Here is a 21599-nt window from a genome sequence, read left to right as displayed (position 1 = left end):
TGATCACTTGCTAGTTTTCCTCGAAAGAGTATATTTGTTTTCCTTGTTTTGATTACTGTGCTAAATTCCAGTAAAGTCTTTATTTTTTGAGAACACTATCTGAGTCGTGCAATTGAGTTCATGCCTCAGAGTCTCTCCTTGACAGCACGCAGGCATCTTGTTAAAGTTATCTTATCCTAGCTATCTCTTAGTGGAGGAAAACAATGGTGACATCACTTACGCGACTCTGGGATTTGTAGTCTTTCTAGTTGCGTATTTTTCATAGTCTTATATTTCAACAGGTTTACGACAAACTGTGACTTTTTTGACATGGAAATTATTTTTTAAGATTGACAAACAAACGGGATCGAAAGATACGTTTTCTCTCTCCATTGACTTCAATACATTATTTTTCCGAAATAAGGTCCCATGGACCGGAAGTAGATGGGTGTGACTTCGCCACTCTATGGGTTTGTTAAGCAAAGCACATGGTGTAGTCCCAAACGATAGCTGAGGATTCTGGGTAGTGTAGTGTCTTCTGCCATCCTAAACTCTGAACAAATATTTGTTTCTCCGAATCGAAGGGGGAAAATACAAAAGCATTGTACACAATTTAAACCAATCAATGTTGTGTAATCAACAAGGATAATCTGGTGTTTTTGAGTTGATGAGTACTGCAGATATCACCTTAAAATCAATCGACAGTAAAGAGAATATTTACTTCCGGGTGTAAAAATCCTCCGTTATCCAATGGGAATGGACGCTCACATTGCTCTTTGCGTCCGTAATACAATAAAGGGGACATGATCAAATAGGAATGTAATTATCTTTTAAATAACATTAACTAAAGGGAACAATCTACACACAATGCACTGTTTTTTGAGAACAACAATTCGTAACTAATGCACCATAATACATTCTTACGAAAAATAAAAATGATTATGAATACAAATAAAATAAAAGAAGCCTCCCGTGAGTTACTACAAGCTATAAAGTAGATTTTAAAAACGTTTTATAGAATAAAAGCTCACTGCTGGACGTTGTAGAAATGCGTGTGTGCACCACGACAAAGCAGCCTCATTCACTTTACATTGGGGTTGTTTGCGTGGTGCAGACACGTAAATGTAGCAGAGTTCGTGACTCCACCACGTACTTGCGGTGTTAAGGAGTCGTGGTGGAGTCACGCATTCTGGTGAGACCAGGTTTGCATTTTACCACTACTGGTTCCCTCGTCTCAGAGTCAATGGGATTTCTCCATAGGATTTTGGAAAATAGCTCAAAATAAGGTCTGTGGTTGACACACATTTAAGAGACGGATCACGTTTTGTTCTACGACATTAAATACATCAGCAGTGACCCCAATGGTGATTTTTGAAGAGTTTACGTGTCTGAAAAACTATGCTTGTTAACAAGTGGCTGAATAGGACTACAGAAGTTGTCGAGGACGTTGTACGTCATTACGCCGAACATGTAAACACCCCCGCTAAGTTTGTTTGCCCCTGTTCTGCTTGAAATCAAATACCTGTGTGCGCTCTTGTAAACTGTTAAAACAAACGCTTCAGCTTATACAATTTTGAATCTGTATTTTTGAATATCGATCTTGATTTGCGTGATGTTGAAGTTGTGAGACCTTGCTGTATTCGGCTGTAGTTCGTTTATAGCATAACATTCGGATTTTGCTTCTGGCGATTAGATTTAAGATAAAAAAATTATAAAAGTAGGGTAGACATGTGGAGATTATCCGGCTGAACAAAACATGTATTTATCAAACAGGTTCGTTTTCCACAGACCTTATTTCGAGCTATTTTCCAAAATGCTATGGAGAAATCCCATTGCTTTTTTGTCGAGGGAACCCATGCATAGTTTATTTCCGGGTACATACGTCATCCCTGCACCACTCTATAGAAGCACACCAGGGATGGAGAGGGCTGAAAATACTTGGAAGAAGGAAGGAAAGGATAAAGGAAAATATTTCTAGATACAATGCAATAAATGATTTTATTTTTAATATTGGTTATTCAAAAATGTTGAGCAGCGGTTGTTACAATCCTGGTCTAGTCTGAGGCCAGAGGAAATTAACATTATGATCATTTTAACTGAAGCACAAAGCTAACTCGCCCTGTCCCTTTTTAACTAATACAATATTACTCCCTTGTGTGTGTTTGCATGGAGCCTGAAGGCAACTGCAGAAGCAGAGAGGTCAGAGTCTCTGTCGATAACTCCGACTCCCTCACACACACATCGGCCCACACACTGCTTGTGTCTTTTGTCTCTCTATGCACCTCTTCCTCTTTACCTCCCTCAGTTCTGTTTAACTTTTTCTGCACACACACACACACACACACACACACACACACACACACACACACACACACACACACACACACACACACACACACACACACACACACACACACACACACACACACACACACACACACAGTGCCAACCAAGGGCAGATCAGAGGAGCCATATGTCTTCATCACATGGTTGTTTCATTTATTAATGAAACGCTCCAGCCCGCTTTACCCACAACCCCCTGCAGTCAAATACAAAGCCCATCGGACTGCCTCATCATCGTTGTGTGTGAAGTAATATTCCATGTTTAGCTACCAAGCATTAGCCTCATAGCTAAAGTGATATTGCAACCATCAAATCTTTACTCAATGTGTTATCTAACTTACAGTGTTGTAACATTCAGAAATTAGCACTCTCTGCTGAGCTCTGTGTGTTTGTTGGCCTATGTTGGTCTGCAGGACACCAGTACTAGTTTCAAGAAGATATTTTGATGGTGGTATTTTAGCAGCAGAGCTCATAAAATGTAGACCGAAGCCTGATGTTTACGGAAGACAGGAAAGATATATTCCGGCTGTGATCGGGTGTTTGTCGTCACTTCACAAGCGGTGCACGTTGCTGCTCGAAAGTTAAAGGGGACCTATTATGCTATATTTGAAAAATATATTGTAGAGCCATACCTATACAAAACATGTCTGTGAAGTTTTTTGCTTAAACTACCAACCAGATCACCCATTGTAGCCATGCCTCATATCCCTCTATTACAGCCTTGTTCCAAAAAGGCTGAATCTGTGACCGTAGCTTTAAATGGAACAGCTGCTGCTAGCGACGCCCCTTTGTAGCATCACACAGCTTTCCCCTGCTAAGAGAGTTTTCTACCGGGAGAAACTCAGCTAAACGCTGCCATGATTAAATGCCATATTATGTTCCAAACCACTAAAAAGCATTATTTCTGAAACAGTATGGAGCTCAAACGTTTCTCTCTCGCAGGGTTTACCGCAAGGAAATTACGTTACACATATTCTCTCCAGTACAGCGTTATCTCTGAGTGTTGGCGATGCTTGCTAATGTAAACAGACCATATTACTCCCAACACACGCCGTGCATTGTTTCTGATACACACAACTGCGCGAGGGGATTCAGCTAGACGACTGTATACGGAGACGATAGGTTGGGACGTGTCACGTGTGCCACATTTAACCAATGACGTCTTAGGACCCAAATCCTGGATCAGCTCGTTTGCACCCCCGTTTATTTGATTTTTTAGAGATGTGGGTAAGGAGGAAAAGAGAGAGGGTTGTATTTTCTGAAACTTTGTGAGTCTCCTTACACACCGGGGACACATATTTATGTATAAAAGACATCAAAAAGTGCATTTAGCATAATAGGTCCCCTTTAAACTACTTTAAACTAAGGACACAGCCGTAGCGTCACCATTGACAACAGTTGATTTGAGCACGCAAAAACGGTGCATGTGAAAGGCGCCTTGTTGTTACTGCAAATGTTGGTTTTCATGCTCCGGCAGCCAGAGGTGGGACCAAGTCATTGTTTTGCAAGTCCGAGTCAAGTCTCAAGTCTTTGCGCTCAAGTCCGAGTCAAGTCTCAAGTCATTGTTTTGCAAGTCCAAGTCAAGTCTCAAGTCAGGATGGTCAAGTTCAAGTCAAGTCCAAGTCCTAAACTTTGACAAAACGAGTCATAAACAAGTCATTATGTGTTTTTCACCAAATGTAATGACATCGATCAACAGAATAATACTTAATAATCAAATTGCTCTTTGTTAGTCACATTAATAATTTAATAATCCATTTTCTCTCTGCTGGTAAAGTAACGTGTGTTTTTCTAATTTAAGAGGGATCAGTAAGGTAAGGCTACCGTGACGGTTTGATTCAGAAGGAGTTTAATGAATAAGATCCCTGATGTTGAGGTAACCAGAATGTTTATTTCCACTGTGTACAACATGTTATAAGGGACCCACGATCTATCTTTATGCAAGGGATAATGTGCAGCGAGGCGGGGAAAAGAACACCTGAATCTAGATCCCTCTGCAGGTGGTACTTTAAGTATATTTTGATGCTAATACTTTTGTACTTTTACTTGTAACATTTTGAATGCAGGACTTTTTATTGTACAGGGTTCCTGCAGGTTTCGCCAACTCAAATTTAAAACTTTTTAACACCTTTTTAAGACCGCTTTGAATAGAATTTAAGACCTATTTCACGGCAATAAAGTATGAAGGAAAATGTATATAAAGAAGAAATACGTCCCATAATCACTTACAAAGTAAATGTATTCATGTTCAACATAAGAACAATGACTGAACACAACAGCATAACAGTACAGAACTGTGTTAGCGTGTTAGACAAAAAGTGTGTATGTGTGTGTGTGTGTTAGGGCTGTGCAATTAATCATATTTTAATCGCAATTACGATTTTGGCCTGCCACAATTACGAAAACAACATAATCGGAAAAAACGATTATTTTGCTTTGCTAGGTTGTGACAGTGCACTACAACATATTTGATCTAATTAATTTTTTAGTAATGTATCATTTATTTAATTAATTTTTGTATTGGTTTTTCAGTGGAATTATACGTTCAGGGTAATCAATAGTTAAAAAGATACTGTTCAAATTATTATTTGTTTTAAAGTTCAATAAATGGATGTTTTCAAAGTCAATCAATCAATCAATCAATCAATGTTTATTTATATAGCCCAATATCACAAATGTTACATTTGTCTCAGTGGACTTTACAGTTTGTACAAAATATCAGTATGACAATACGTCAAAGTCAATGAATAATCATATTTAATAATCGTGATATTAATTATTGACCAACATAATCTTGATTATTGCCATAATCGAGCAGCCCTAGTGTGTGTGTGTGTGTGTGTGTGTGTGTGTGTGTGTGTGTGTGTGTGTGTGTGTGTGTGTGTGTGTGTGTGTGTGTGTGTGTGTGTGTGTGTGTGTGTGTGTGTGTGTGTGTGTGTGTGTGTGTGTGTGTGTGTGTGTGTGTGTGTGTGTGTGTGTGAGAGAGAGTGACAAGAGCTATATTCAGAGCTCTGCTGCCTTGGCTACAATCTTTCATCGTTGCTGTTGTATGATTGGTGTTTAGCTACGGTATTTAGCGTCTACAGCACCTCCGCTTTTAGGGTTGACGTAGACCCAAACTTCGCCCGGAGGTCCCCCGGTGTTGTTGCGGGAGCTGCTGCTGCACTAGCTAACGCTGCACTAGCTAACGCTCCACTAGCTAACGCTGCACTAGCTAACGCTACATTAGCAAAACAAACACTAATTTATTTTGCAAAAGGTGCAGCGGGCTTCAAACACGTTCCCTCCACTGGTTTCAACCAAGCACTAAATTAGATGTTTTCCAACCAAATACGGTTGAACTTACACTTCCCCATATTTATTTGTAAGTAGATTCGAAGATAGGCTACATGAGCTGAAGCTTGGTTGATAGGTTACTAGCTGGGTGTTCTCCAATAAGGGGCCGGGGGAAACAAAGTTAGTTATTACTGGTTCCATGTTGATTTAATTCAATACAAATTGTTGGGGGGAACTGAAAGGCTATTACCGCACTGGTTAATTGCAGCCCGGACATTTTCCCCAAAACACATTTAGACGCTATCGCAACGCAGAAGTACCTTTCAAATCCGATAATTTTTAAGACCTTCTGAATCATATTTAAGACCTTTTTAAGGCCTTACATTCTGATTATCAAATGTAAGACTTTTTAAGACTTGTTAAGCCCCCGCGGGAACCCTGATTGTAACTTTTTTTAAATTGTCTGAACTTCTCCCACCTCTGACAATAAATCCTGAGTGGTTACCAAAACAAAACCCTGCTCTGAAGGTTATTTTCATTTGACAAATCCTGCACTCAGCTTTGCTTTCTCCAATATCATTGACAAGCAGCCAGATGCTGCTTCTTTTTTCGGTTTTCACTCATTTCTTGACTTTTTCCGACGCGCTTGCATTTAAATCCGGCTCCCCGTCTCCCCGTCGCTCTGTGCAGCTGGCCTGTACCACTACACATGCTGTGCCCCCCACCCTTCTTTCACATAATGGTATGACCTAGTGTGTCCTTGCATATGATTGGCCGCATGGTGGCCCAGCTAAATAAAGACCCGCCCCTGCCTGCAAGGATTCTCAGCAAGAGTAGGAGCGGCTGAAGATTCTGCTTTCCCCGACGGGAGTCTTCTCTTCTAGCGGCAGCTCGCGATCGGCGTGTTGGAGACCTCTGAATTAAAGTATCAAGTCACCTCAAGTCAGAAGGCTCAAGTCCAAGTCAAGTCCCGAGTCATTGGTGTTCAAGTCCAAGTCGAGTCGCAAGTCTTTTGTGATGTTGTCAAGTCGAGTCTCAAGTCATAAAATGTGTGACTCGAGTCTGACTCGAGTCCAAGTCATGTGACTCGAGTCCACACCTCTGCCGGCAGCACTACAGCCCCCCCCATACTTTGGTGGCCAGTCCCTGAAAATATTGTCTTACATGAAACCGGTCCGTGGCGCAAAAAGGTTGGGGACCGCTGATGCCTTAGCCTGATCTACAGGCTAAAGCTATGTTAAGACTGCAAGCCTCAGTGCTTAAATTCTGATTTAGTTTGGCATTTCACATTGTTCTCTGAAATGTGGTCCATACCATGATTGGCAAGCACCAGCCAATCATAATACCGATTGTCACAATATGTACATACATACACATTATTATATCAATCTTACTTTGTAGTTAAAACTGATGCAACATTGAACATTGACACAATATGCATATTTCTAATCCACTTCTACCAAATAGGAAGGCAAAGTGAGAACAATAAGCACATTTCTTAACATCACTAAAGAAATAAACTCAATCATGATAAAGCAAAGTGGAAAAGAGGAAAGGGAGAGAGTGAAAGAGAGTCCTTGAGGACATGGCGCCATATATAAGCACTGCTGAAGGCTAATTCGGGGGGGGCACATATACAGTGTCAGCAGTCATCTACAGAGCAGAGAGAGACATGAGAGAGGGAAATATAAAAACTGAAGAGGAAAGAATGTGACGTGGAGAGAGAAGGAGGGTGGGGGATAATGAAATGAGGTCATTAAAGCTGCAGTGCGTTCTGAGCAATCTGCAACAAATGCAGTCATCAGTTATTTAGAAAACTTACTATGGTATGTTTATATTTCAGATGTTAGCTGTAGTTAAGCTGTATTTCTCTCCCTAGTAGTGTTGATATATTAACTGTCCTTTTTACCCAGGGCCGGTCCTAGACATGTTGGTGCCCTAGGCGAGATTATGATTTGGTGCCCCCCCCCTCCAAGTAATACACAATAGAATATATAAAGAATAAATGAAAACTCTCTACAAAAGACCAATACACTACAACAACTGAAACGTATTGACATGTTGGTTATATACATAAATAAAGTTTCAAATGTATTCAGTATTGTATGAACATGTTTTAATTGGGGGGTAATGCTTAAATCTGGTGCACTTTGAGCAGAATTACTAGAGACTAGATCTAGGGGGTACAACTCTAAAACACCCATATGAAAAAGATCGGTTTACATTTTAATAATTAAATAAGTATGTGAACATAACCAATAACCTACCATAGCCAATAACAAATAAATGTAACGTATTTTGTTTTTGTTGTTCATTTATATCTTATTTTACCAGTTAACATTTATTTATTTATTTATGCATATTTTTTAAATATCTCCAGTTTTAAACGATATTTTTGGTTACTGTCCTATAGTATGCATTGGAATGATTTCAAACCTTTTTTTATTTATCCTAATAATTATAAAGGTGTGCCTTGGAAAGATTTGTTTACATACATTGTGACCAAACCGTTTGAGACCCACTGAGATAACTTAGACTAAAGTGAACTATCTAAACACTCAAGAGTCCTTTACCTCACTGAGCTGTAGTTATCAGCCTCAATCCAACAACAATCCGCGGTACCGATGCGCGCCCTCTCTCTCTCTCTCTTGCTAGCTCGGAGGCTCTCTCTCACTTTGGCTGTGAGCTTCAGGCGTCAACACTTACAGCGCCCATCGTACATGGCAAATGAAAAGTGTAACCGGGGTGAAAAGGGTGTTACCTTGACTTAATTATGAATGTTGTCAAGGCTGAAAATTAGGATGAGTCAAACAGTCAAAAAAATGTTTTCCCTCCCAGAACTACCAGCGCAGCGTCCCCCCCAGATCTGGCGCCCTAGGTGACCGCCTATGTCGCCTATGCCAAAGACCGGCCCTGTTTTTACCGCATTCCTGGATCCTCGTCTTGAAGTCAATGTTTTTTTTGTTTTTATTAGATTCCTGAAATAAGTCTGTTGCAAGCTCAACAAAAATAAAAATAAAATACATCAGTGAATACACATCTGGTTGAGTCTGACCTTTTATAATTCTTAAAAACGGGGGTTGCTAACATGTGGCTCACATTTAGCTTAGCGGTGTTGATGTGAAATGAACTGTGAATTTAATTATAGCCTAACATTAGCATATATAAAAAGAAAATGGACACTTCAAGTCGTGAACAAAATGTGCATTTGCTACATATCTCATTTTCTGCAATAATCCAAAAACCAACAGAAATATCCCATTTTGCAAGGCTAACTCATCTGGGCCACTCGATGTCAGTCAATCAGCGGATAAAATACAAAAAACGTGTCCAAATTGCTAAAAACGTTGAGAGCTAGTGAAGATACTGTCCTTGTTCCTTCATGTTCTTCCATAGGGCCAAAATACATTTCCCCAATTATCTAAACTAGAGACATCTGTAAATTACAAATAATACTTTTTAGGTAAATTAACACTTAATCAGCCCCCTTTTAATTCATTAGAACCTGAAGGTTATTGCCCAATACAATATTTGTTTCTCTGCATAGTCATTCATGTGAGCGAGTTCAACCAGCTTACATTTTTTGCTAACACAATAATTCAAGTTCTGTCTAAGCTTGTGTCAACGCACAATAAAATATGTCCTCTTACAAAAAGTGACTGTGCCTGAGTCTCATGTCCTACATTTGCTTGGATGATTCTACTGACTGATGTACGGGGGCTCTTAAGGTCAAAACATTCCACAAAGCACAACATTTAAAAAAACATACTACTTTGTAGTGTTGCAGGTGATCCTCTGCCCTCTCCCCCCACACATGAACACACACACACATACATATTGAAATGTGCTCACCTTTATCTCCTCATCTCTACCTTCTCCAACAAACACTCTGCTGTTGAGAGGAACACATGCTCAGCACAGCTCTGCCGCTCTTGGCCCTGTTGGACTGCATCCAGCTGCAGACCACCCACCTCAAGCTAGTTTTAGTTTTTCAGATGGAAAGTGTAGCAAGGAGAGACGACAGGTAGGGAAAATGTGTTTGGGTCGGCCTTTTTAAAACCAACACTAATGCAGATGTAATGGGGGGGATAAGAAGAAGCCAAAGTGTTTTCAGATGAGTTGTGTTTATATGAAAGTTGAGTATAAACAGCTGATAAAAAAGCTCAGAGCTGATATCAATTTCAGTCATCTAGTGCCTTTTTTTTTTTTTACTATTGTTGGTTCATTGAGTCTAATTCAGGTACATTTGTCAAATGATCAGTGATTATTAGCTATAGCCAGGGCCGCCTTAATGCACGGGCTGATCTGGGCTGAAGCCCAGGGGCCTACGGAGATTGGGGGCCTATCATGAGCCAATACAACAACAACAAAAAAATCTTTTAATTTTTATTTCGGGTGTTTTATTTTTATTTTAAATAAACAAAGTCTTGGCTTTCAGAATATGAAACTTTTATTTCCAAAATCACACGATAAATACATTTTGAAGCTTGTAAACGGAAGAAGACAGCTCTCACTCGCCACTCTGCTCTTCCACAGCGCCGCTCCCCCTCCCTCCGCTGACATTATGAATGTAAGGCATATAGTAATCATAGATAACACGGCAGGGTCTGTTACAGTTTGTTTTCATCTGATTTTAAATAAACAAAGTCTTGGCTTTCAGAATATTAAACTAGTTTCTGCCAATCCAGATGATAAATACAGCTTTGAAGCTTGTAACGGCATAATTACAAGCGGAGAACGGAGTAACTTGACGTCACAGCAGGCATAACAACAGCCGGTGTTTCTCGTGAGGGTTTTCTCCGGGAAACAAACACAATACACACAAACGCAAAAATACACAAACACACACACGTATACACAAACACACACAATCGTGAGCTTCCCCCAGACCAGTAATCCCACCGAAAATATCTTCCCTCCATACTACTTTGATCATTTGCTCCGCTAATCAATCAGATCGATGGATTCCAGAGATTTTTCTCAAAAATGATGACTCCGAAACAGTCAGCACCACTTCACAGCCAATCAGAATGAGAATATGTTTCACATGTGACTTATTCAAATTGCGAGTGATTGAGTGACAGATGAATGTTGTTTAGGAGAACATTTCTTCAAAGAAAACCAGACGGAAGCACTGCTAAAGAGGTAAGGCAATGCTGCACTATTCATTGATTCCCAGAAGCCTGCAGGTTTAAATGTGTTGCGCATCGTTTTACATAACTAGGTTTGTGTTAATCCACCGGAGATAATGATCATTCTCATCTAGATACCTGGCATTGAGGCCATGTTGCTGTTCGTGGTGCTGAATTAGTGGTGTGTGTGTGTGTGTGTATGTGTGTGTGTGTGTGTGCGATCACAGAGCCTGCCGAGGCTATAAATGACTTTGATTTGTTGTTTAAATAGGGGGCCTACAAAACAGCCCCAGGGCCTGATGGCAGGTTAAGGCGGGCTTGGCCATAGCTAACAGTTCTACTAACTAATAGTGTCCTGCAAGGGCCTAAAGCAAAGAGCCTAGCTACACTTGACGAAACCTAATGGTAATGCAAAATCTAAGACCCAAACCCTTGTAACTCAATATTTCTGTGTTTGTTTTGGCAAATTTGACCACAATTTCTGATTAACAAAGAGTAGAGTCATAGGGTCAGCGAAAGAAAGAAAAGTGAAATTAGGTCTTCATTTAAGAAAACAACACACCTAAACCTAACCAGAGCCTACAGCTTAATGCAACAAAGCGCCTTTGATGGGACCCATGTTTGCCCATTGTTGTAAATCAAAACATTTCCAAACATTATTTCTCAGGTGTCATAATTATCGACCCAGCTTTGTCAGCTGTTAGCATTAACCAAGAGAACAACAATAAATGGTTTGCTAATAGGGAAAATACAATGAGTCTGTTGGACAGCGCACGTCCGTCACGGTTAGTAATCTTCTCTAAATGTAGTTATTTTTATGTTTGTTGAAATGTATATAATATCCCAAAAGCAATCAATATATCAATCACTCTGCGGCTGTGGCAGACCTGTCTGTCTGTATGTCTGTCTACCAAACTACCCGTCTGCCTTTGTTTTACCAGTCTTCCACAGGCTGCTAGCTTGGCAGCTAAAGGTGCTAACATAGTTGTTTATGCTCATAATGGTAGTTAGCTAGCTAAACCGGGGTTTGTAATTTCCGGTGAGTGTGCATCAACTACTAAAGTAGGTATGATGTGTTCAGAGTGTACGACATTGCAGAGTACCAATGGTGCAGGTAATACCCACATTGAAACACAGCTTAGCTGAATTGTGGAACCTATCATAATAGTTTTGAATGAAAACAGATTGACCTTATCCAACACACAGTATACACACAGACACACACATTGAGAATTGGCTTGTGGCTGAACCAATTGCATATTTTGCAGCTGTTGAAGAATGTTCATTAGCCCATGTGAGTGTGTATGTGTGTTTTCTAATGCATATAAGTAGTATGATTAGAAGGTCACTGCACAAAGTAATCTATCTGCCCCCACCTAATGACAGTACACAGAGATGTGGGCAGAGTGGAAATCACTGATGGAGCGACAGGAGGCACAGAGCAGGCGGATAAGGAAAGCGTAATATCTGCTGTCCTGTGTGTCCAAGCTAGTGCTCTGTTTAATTAAAATCATATCTGATTCAGTCTGTCACTATGTAAGCTGCTTCATAGCATGTTTAGTTTCTAACAACTACACTGGTCTGTTATTGCCCTTGAGTCTAATGAAACAGTCTTATGCATTGTCTCACTTCACATACTTCTGTACTACAGTATATTGTGCTTCTTTGAGTACAAAGGTGCGACCCAGGTCAAGTATGGCAAAATGCCTGGATGGTAACAGTCAAAAAGTTGAGTGTGGAACCATGGACACTTCCCACACTCAATGATCGCCATCTTGGCTACATAATCAATCAATCAATCAAAAATATAATGTGCCAAAACACATGCAAATGAAGAAACACATTCAGCATTTAGAAAATATTCACTAACTTGACGAAACATGCGCAACATTCACTAAAAGTATAAATGAAAGGCTGCAAATACAAAATGCTGCAAATAAAAAGCTCTGTCCGAACTCCAATAAGCACTCCTGATCCCAGCTGTCTGTGTCACCTTTTAGTGTCCCCTGGTATCTTTTGTGTTTTGAGCTTCTTGCAGCGTTTTGAATTTGCAGCGTGCGGTTTATGAAGTGCCTTTAGTAAACACTGGCATGTGTTTGGGCACAGTTGTGTGTTTATATTTGCATCTTTTCTGAAGCTGCATTGAATTTCTCCTAATGGAAATGTTTTGTGCTGTTGTTGCGCACTTGCACTTGTCGGTCACCGTACAATAGTGGTGTTGAAAAGAAGCCACCTGTAATGACTTGGTACTGCGAGTGATCATTGCTAGCTAGCTAAGGGCTTTGCAATCATGTGCAGTTTGAATCAACACTAGATGGTCGAGTGTGTCCACAGTACACGACATAGCAGTGTACCAAGGGAAGTTTTAGATTATGATATATCTAGAAGGCTCTGTGTGTAACCTGTGAGGACAGGACACTAAAATGAATCTGACACTACTCACTGCTGCTACTTAAGATCGTTAACTGAGAGCTTGGTAATAACTGAAGGTGGCTCATATGATTTATCAATATTTCTATCAGCTCCTATCTACTGGAATATGCTGACTGGACAGTAAAATAACACTCAGAACTTGTGACTTATCCGACCGGCCCACATCATCCGACCGGCCCACTTCAGTACCGGCCCATCGGGATTCGTCCCGAACGCCCCGATGGCCCAACCCAGTCTCACGGCATTTCGTGTTATAGTCACAACATTTAATCTATTGATTCGTGTTCACCAACACGAATTTCCCCTTTTTTTCGTGTCACACAGAACGATTTATTTTAAAAGCAATGTATTTCTATTGGTAGTATGTTTCGTGCCTGCAGCACGTCTTTTTGTCCGTTCGGGTCTTGGAAGACCGGAAGCTGTGGGGTTCATAAAAACATGTTCTTACTCAATATCAAGCCACGATTATTGTTTTTATTTTAAATCGTATAATGTCGGACTTTTTTTGTCATCTGTGAGGAAAATAAATGGGGCTCAGAGCCTCAGAATACTGAAATCTGTATTTTTAAAAATATTTGTTTCCTTCTGATTTGTTATTCTCTTCTAAATAACACACTGTTATTTACTCACCAATAACACACAATTATCCTTGTTTTTATTTATTTGTTTGATTCCATAATCTCTGGCTTTTTTGGCGTCCGTCAGGAACTGAATTTCAAAATAAAAATAACCGGAAACAGACGTAGGCCTATAAGGGACATTTCGAGCATCATTGCGATACACAGCCACTGAACTGATTACCCAAGATCCTCAGCGATTTAAGCTCGCTGATTAGATGTTTTAGCCGCAATGCATTTAGGGATATGGTGTTAATGCGATATTAAATCAGAAAAACTTTTCTGAGTTTAGGATGGCCGACGACACTACACTACCCATAATCCCCAGCTATCGTTTAGGACTACTGTCCCCGTGATTAATCTTCAAGCTCTGGGATTGGATGTTGGAGTGGCAGTGCGCCAAGGTTACGCCGAGCGTCAAACAGCTGTGTGAAATGGAACGAAACCACGCCAGACTATCCAAAACTGGAATCGAACGCCCCCCCTGAACTACACATGCTGGCTATTGTGTTTGGCAAAATGTTCTATGGGACGTCTCTACTGAACGTTTTCGTTTTTCCCACAATTAGAAGTTGCCAGTATTAAACACATTGGTGTTATCAAATGTAAAACATATAATTAATAAATGGTTGAAAATCGCTTGTGTCCATAATGGGCAGCATTAATATATACCCACATGGCAGCTCATTGTTACTTTGTAATTCTACTCCACTACAATTCAGAGGTTAACCTGGTATTTTTACTCCACTACATTTATTTGAGTTACTTTGCAGATTCTGATTAATGATGTGAAATATAAACAGCCCTTAAAGCAGACTTTAGTCACACCTGAGTAAAATTCAGGGAGGTGATTGTCAAGTGCCAACAATCAGGAGAGATATTTGATAGTTGGTGCTTGAGAAGACTAAACATGTATCTGCAATTGACATGAATGAAACGAGTAATAAAGTATATTCATTACTCGTTATTCTCTACTAATAGTTCATTAAAGACTGTATATTATGGCTATTTTGCACATCCCTTTCAAGATTTCAAGATTTTCTAAGGTTTATTGACATATCATATACACAACTATGGTGTGGTTATGCAATGAATGAAAAACTTGGGTCACAGGTTCCTCAACAGTGCATTACAAGATCATGAGATCTTTCTAGAGGGTTATGAAGAATAACTTTTATCCAATTACCTTTTCCCTCTCTGTCTGTGTCTGTGTATTCTCTTGTTCCGATTAACCCAGCCAAATCTTTGTTCTTGTTTTGTATCTATATCTACGCCGGGATCCGGAGTCGAGGCTGATCCTCTTGCTGTAGTCCTGTGTCTTGGATCCTCTATCCTGAGTTCTGGATTAAGTCGTGGACTTCGGGTCGTGGCTGAACCTGTCTCTGCGGTCCTGCCTTGGGTCTCGTCATGCTGCTTCCCTGATGGCTTCCACAGGATTGTAGCTGACATCCTCGTGGCTTATCTTCTTATTACAGACACATGCATTTCCTAACATTCGGTCTATATGCTGTAAAATGTATTATCTCTTCGATTTACACACGGCATCTATTGCACGTCTGTCCGTCTTGGGAGAGGGATCCCTCCTCTGTTGCTCTCCCTGAGGTTTCTCCCATGTTTCCCTTTAAAATGTGGGTTTTCTCTGGAAGTTTTTCCTTGTACGATGTGAGGGTCTAAGGATAGAGGGTGTCGTTTTTCTCATACTGATATTCTGAACAATCTGTGCTGTTGTATTTGCTGTAAAGTGTCTCTACTGTAGGCTATTTTTTATTATATGTACAGCACTTTGGCTGGACCAAAAATCGTTTATAAATGAATTCTGGTTGCGGCCGACCGGCTATTTGGAGTGGAATGCAGCCCATCCACGGCAGACAGCCCAAAACAGTAATCGAACGCGCCACTTCCGGCTGCCAGTGGCTGAGGATCATGGGTAATGTAGCTTTCCGCTATCCAAAACTGACCTCCGTCTTCGCTAAACAAATATTTTTATAACGCTCTAAAACGTGTTAACGTTCTTATTGGACACATTACGTGCCAGTGATCATAAAACCAATCAATCTCACAGATTTCGGGGAGGCCCCCCCGTCTCCAGTAATAGATTGATCTGATTGGCAGATTCAAATGCAAGTGCGTTGCCTCTGTCTGTTGATGATGGGATTATGGCGCCGTCAAAGAGAAAGCTTTCATCAGGTGCTTCAAAACGGAGAGTCAGGTATGTGTGTGAGCATTTAAAACTATTTTAAATTGAAATAATTCTGCATGTACACTACAAGTAGTCTAGTTGCTTCATCCGTAGGTCCCGTCTCTCGGCACTACAACAGCTAAATTAGCTAACCCTTCCGCAGCTTTGAGAACATTCAATTCGGTAAGATTTTCGATGTTACAGTCAACTGAAGTGGAACCAACACAGCCAAAAATAGCGGACTTTTAGATCGCTAACATTTTCAGCATAAGTCAATGGAGTTTAACATAGCGGAAATTAGCATTGCGGCTATCGGACATTTTCTGACTGGTGAAGATGATGAATGAAAATATTTTCTGTTGCTGTAGCTAGCTAGTTAAGTAATGTAACCACAGTTAGTCTATGTCTTCTGATGTTAGTAACTATGTAGGCTAACATTAGTTAGGCTATGTGTTGTGGAATAATGCATTCAAGTTAGTTCACATTTTAGTTGTTATTGCCCCTGCTGTCAATTGTGTGTATAATATGTAGCCTACAGTCAATGGAATCTCACATTTTGCTCTCCAATGTATGTTATTTTAATGTTGACACATAATACTATAACTATATTTTACAGGAGCATTGTTGAAATTCCTAGGTTGAACTAAGCCTGCAGAACCACAAGTCAAGAGGACAGAGGAGCCAGATCGCAGTGGTGACTGAGGCAGAAGAAATAAGGAGAGAGGGCCTCTCGGCATGGTGAGGAATCAGACCCAAAAACTCCTGCCGATGCCGAGGCCCAGTTCTCCCTTCCCACCACCTCAGGTAATACACTGACTACGGATAAGTAAACAACAACCCCACTTTAAACACCCAAACTATCCCTTATGATGTGACATTTTCTACACTGTTAACATTAGGAAACACTTAAGAAAGAAAAGAAAGCTGCAGGAGCTGATAATTCCTAAATTACAATTGGCCATGTGATCACCAAAAAAAAAACAATCAATGCGCCAAATATCTTTGGGATTTATCTCCCCTGACAGCTGGACACTACATGATAGCAGAGGACCGGACCAGACCAGACGTCAGTGGCAGTGTCCTGAATGTTGTCGACGCCCTGATGCTGATGTTTGCACCATATTACTGCCTCAACATCAGTTATCGCTCAGAACTGGGAGCTACCCTGGAGTTCTTGCAGAGGTAAGACTTGAATTGTAATTATTAAGTAATTCCATCTTAAACCACAGAGTAGAGGATTGTGCACATTTCTGACACACGATAAGTGCTCCTGACAATACAAGATAATCGAGATAAAAAGATTATTGTGCTGCATTCTGTTTCGCAATATGCTCTTGTTTTGTCTTGGGTTATAAATTCAGTGTACCCCTTTCCTTTGCAGTGGTGTGCTTTGGCTCCTCCCTAAAATCCCAAACTCACTCTTAGCCAATCGGTGGTATGTTTACTTCAGCTCAATGAAAATGACGGAAAGAGGGCCCTTTGTCGACAACAAAAGAAAACCAATTCAGTTATTTGGAGAAAGGGAATTGTTTTCAAGGAGTCCTATTGAATAGGGATTCAGGCAGGACTGTATAGGGGAAGGTTTTACTCTGAGTGACTTACACTTTGGGGTGTCGGTAAGAACACACAAGATTATTGGTAGCGGTTGATTTCCTTAACTTATTAATATCAACACAACAGCACAGTAATACAGTCATGGAGCAGGTTTAGTGTATGTGTGTGGTCTATAACAGAGAAACACACAAGTATAATTAGAATATTGTACTTGTACCACCAAGTAAAGGGTTAGCGTGTGTGTCAGCACCTGATGACAATGGAATCTGATGAGGAAGACGCAACTATTTCTTGCACCGAAATGGGATGGGTTCCTCTGTGTCCACATCACTGAGGACCTGACATGGACTCATCACAAAAACACCATCACCAAAACAGCTAGACAGCAAATGGTATTAGTCAATGTATTGAACATGTTAGAAACAAAACAAACGATAATAATAACTCAAGGTTCAAGGTATAAAAAAAATGTATTCTCAAAGTTTCTATCATGTTCAAAAGGGGCACGAAGAAGCTTAAAAGCGTTTCTGGTCCTACCCCCCCTTAGCGTACATTGTTCATGAAAATACAAGTTTAGGTCATCGTCATCAGCATCCGTCATAGTTGATTCATTGTTTTAAACAAATCATTATTTTGTACAAAACAACCAAAAAGAAATAACTTTTACAACGACAAGAAATAGCAAGCATCACTTCACCAGTCCTGCTCAGAACCATTCAGGATTTGGTTTCTAAATGAGAGTTTTAGTTTAGATAAAGTTGCACAGTATTTCAGCTCATCATTACAGTTATTCCACTGATGAATACCTTCTGTTGTGATGAAATTAAGTTTGGAATTTGTTCGTATGGGTGGTTTAAAAAAAATAAAATGCAGTTTCCTCTCAACATGTGTATGTTTTCTCTCCGTGTGAAAAGTCCCTGGACATTATGAGGTAATTGTTCCGCAGGCTGAGAAGGTTCAACATGGACTCCTGACTGGCTGCATCACGGCCTGGTACGGCAGTGCAATCATATTCCATTTACTTGCATATAGACTCTTCTTGCACTATTTATATTCTGTTTTATTTGTATTTACTTGCACTAGAGGTGTGTGACTCTATTCTAACAATTAATACATGTTAAAAGAAAAAGATTTAATGGAATTATAAAAACATTTCTTGTAAAATTACAGATTTTTTTGGCAATAAATGTGATAGTTCATATAAACTAAGGCTTTTGCAAAGTAAAATGACGTTCTTTTCTTTGTGTTTTACTTGTTGATGGTCTTAGATATATGGTACTTTTTTGTAATAATAAAAGTAATTTTCCGTATTTTAGCTTTTCTTTATCATTTTTTAAAGATAATTATTCTGTTTCCAAGAGGTGTATAACTCTATTCTAACAAATAATAAATGTTAAAAGAAAAATATTTCATGTACAATTACAGTAATAGAGGCTACTTGTGGTAAGGTAAGTTACTGTTTTTTAACATGTTATCTCCGTATTTTATTTTACAGTTTTTTTTTCCTTTTTTTAGCGGACATTTGCTGGCGCCCCAGCTGCCAGAACATTTCCGTTTTTTTACAATTTCTTTTTTAAAGTGTGTGTAAAATACATGTAATTGAGTAAAAAGTCCAACATTTGCCTACAAAATGTATTGAAGTAAAAGTATAAAAGCAGCATAATGTGAACATACTCAAGTAAAATACAAGTAGCCTACCTTAATAGTTAACTTACTTGAGTAAAAGCACTCAGTTACTCTCCAGCCCTGATGAGAAGCACATGCTACCTGTAATAGCATGCATGTGATTGAGAGGTTTCATGTTAAGTGTTCTCTCATTCCATATTGCAGCTTAGATTTCTTCTAGAAAACCGATAACACGTGAACGCAACGCATGCATTCTGCTCTGTGTCGGCAGTGAATTGTAATGTGTGTTATGAGCATGGCACACACTGTCCCTGCACATAATACTGCCTCAGTGCATCAGTAATAATTAAGACTCCTGCATTAATCTTCTGTCACATTCCCTCTAATGATTATGGGATGTCTGCTGTCCTTAATATTTATTAATAACCATAACAGCGTCACTGCTCTCTGCTGCGCACCGAGCATCCCGCTGCCCCGTCACAAACACCGACAGCTCTCCCCGGTTCGTCCCGGTACCGAGCAGAGAGAAGCCGGGCTACCTGCAGCCAGGAGCGGCACACACACACACAGGGTAGCGGGGGAGAAGCACGACGGTGGTACTCACGTCTCTGTAGAACAGCCATGGAGATGATGGTGCTGAGGAGGGTCGACATGACTGGAGCCTGACATCAGCAGAGTGTGTGTGTGTGTGTGTGTGTGTGTGTGTGTGTGTGTGTGTGTGTGTGTGTGTGTGTGTGTGTGTGTGTGTGTGTGTGTGTGTGTGTGTGTGTGTCCCTCCCCCTTTGACCGTATTGAGAAGGGGAGGAGAGGATGGATGAGGACTCTCTATAAGAAAAGCATCTCCCATCGTTTTTATTTATATTTTACAGGATATATTCATAGTTAGATATATGTAAAAAACATTGTAGACATTGCATTAGTATAGGCTATATATATAGCCTACTTATTTCTCAGAATGTAACCTCCATTTATCAATATCCTTTCCTGCACTTACATAATGATCAGATCTATGGATGTTATTTCTGTCCTTTATCTTAGCCCAGGGGCAGCAACCTTTATTATCAAAAGAGACATGTTGCCCCCTCTGCCTCCAAATACAGTTTGTCTGGAGCTGAGAAAATATTTGTAATAGACAGTTTATGAAGTTATATAATGGAACTACTTTGTTGCATCAATGTTTTTGAGATCAACAATACAGAAACCTGTTTTTACAGCCATCAGACATTGGAATGTGCTGCTCACACTTTCACTCGTAGTGCAAAAAATACATTATGGACAACCAGTCTCGCCAACATTAATTTAACCGTAATTGTTAGTTTAAATGAATTGTAACATTATATTTATATTGACAAATGCACTTCAATTTCTATTTTATACATCTGGAATATAATGCAATGTAATATACAAAATAAAAATAAATACATTTAAAAAAAGGGCGGTGGTGGCGAAGTCGATAGAGACTTGGCTTGGCAACTGGAAGGTCACCAGTTCAAGTCCCGGCAAGACCAAGTGCTACCGAGGTGTCTCTCAGCAAGGCACCGTTCCCTACACTGTTCCCTGGGCGCCGTTCAAAATGGCAGCACACTGCTCCTAACACTAGGATGGGTCAAATGCAGAGAAACAATTTCCCCACGGGAATTAATAAAGTATATCAATCAATGGGTTTGATCTGATTATTTGTGACACTGTAAATAAAAAAAGAGGTACAAAACTGTCAAATAAACCAACACACTCTCACTCCATAAGCGTCCAGGAGCGACGCTTGGTCAGGGTCCATGGCGTGCAGTTGGGACGCGCCGAGGCTCCTTCAGCTTCATAAACGGACGCAAAGAGCTTTCAACTGATTGCAATGTATTCCCATCGGCGGCGGCATTTGACGCTCAGGGAAGCACCGCATCCGTTTATGTCGGCGGCTCTTAAAGGCAATGTGAGCGTCCATTCCATTCCATTGCATTTAGCTGACGCTTTTATCCAAAGCGACTTACAATAAGTGCATTCGACCAAGAAGATACAAACTTGAAGAATACAGAATCATATAAGTACATCAGGTTTCATAGAGCCAAAACATGTCAAGTGCTACTCAACTGGCTTTAGGTAAGCCAGTCCTTTGTTAGTATATAAGTGCTTTGTTAGTAATTCTATCGCTCGAAGTGGAGTCGAAAGAGATGAGTTTTCAGTCTGCGCCGGAAGGTGTGTAAGCTTTCTGCTGTCCTGATGTCAATGGGGAGCTCATTCCACCATCTTGGAGCCAGGATAGCAAACCCACGTGTTTTTGCTGATGGGAACTTGGGTCCCCCTCGCAGTGCGGGTGCAGCGAGCTGTTTGGCTGATGCAGAGCGTAGTGCACACGCTGGGGTGTACAGTTTAACCATGTCCTGGATGTAGGAAGGGCCAGATCCATTCGCAGCATGGTACGCAAGTACCAGTGTCTTGAAATGGATTCTAGCAGTTACCGGAAGC

At 40.3% G+C, this 21599-nt stretch overlaps 1 protein-coding gene across 1 annotated transcript in view; it reads right to left on the bottom strand.

Annotated features, from left to right (window-relative positions):
* Window positions 1-19844, bottom strand: part of LOC117547482 (TANK-binding kinase 1-binding protein 1-like) — a 45013-nt gene extending 25169 nt beyond the window's left edge. Inside the window, 1 exon segment of the mRNA XM_034218264.1 lies at window positions 19744-19844. Within this exon segment, the coding sequence (XP_034074155.1) occupies window positions 19744-19808 (65 nt within the window). The 5' untranslated portion in view covers window positions 19809-19844.
* Between the last annotated feature and the right edge of the window lie 1755 nt (window positions 19845-21599).

The sequence above is a fragment of the Gymnodraco acuticeps genome, unplaced genomic scaffold (genome assembly GCF_902827175.1).
Source record: "Gymnodraco acuticeps unplaced genomic scaffold, fGymAcu1.1, whole genome shotgun sequence".
NCBI classification, from domain to species: domain Eukaryota; kingdom Metazoa; phylum Chordata; class Actinopteri; order Perciformes; family Bathydraconidae; genus Gymnodraco; species Gymnodraco acuticeps.
This window is presented reverse-complemented; position numbering and strand designations above follow the sequence as displayed.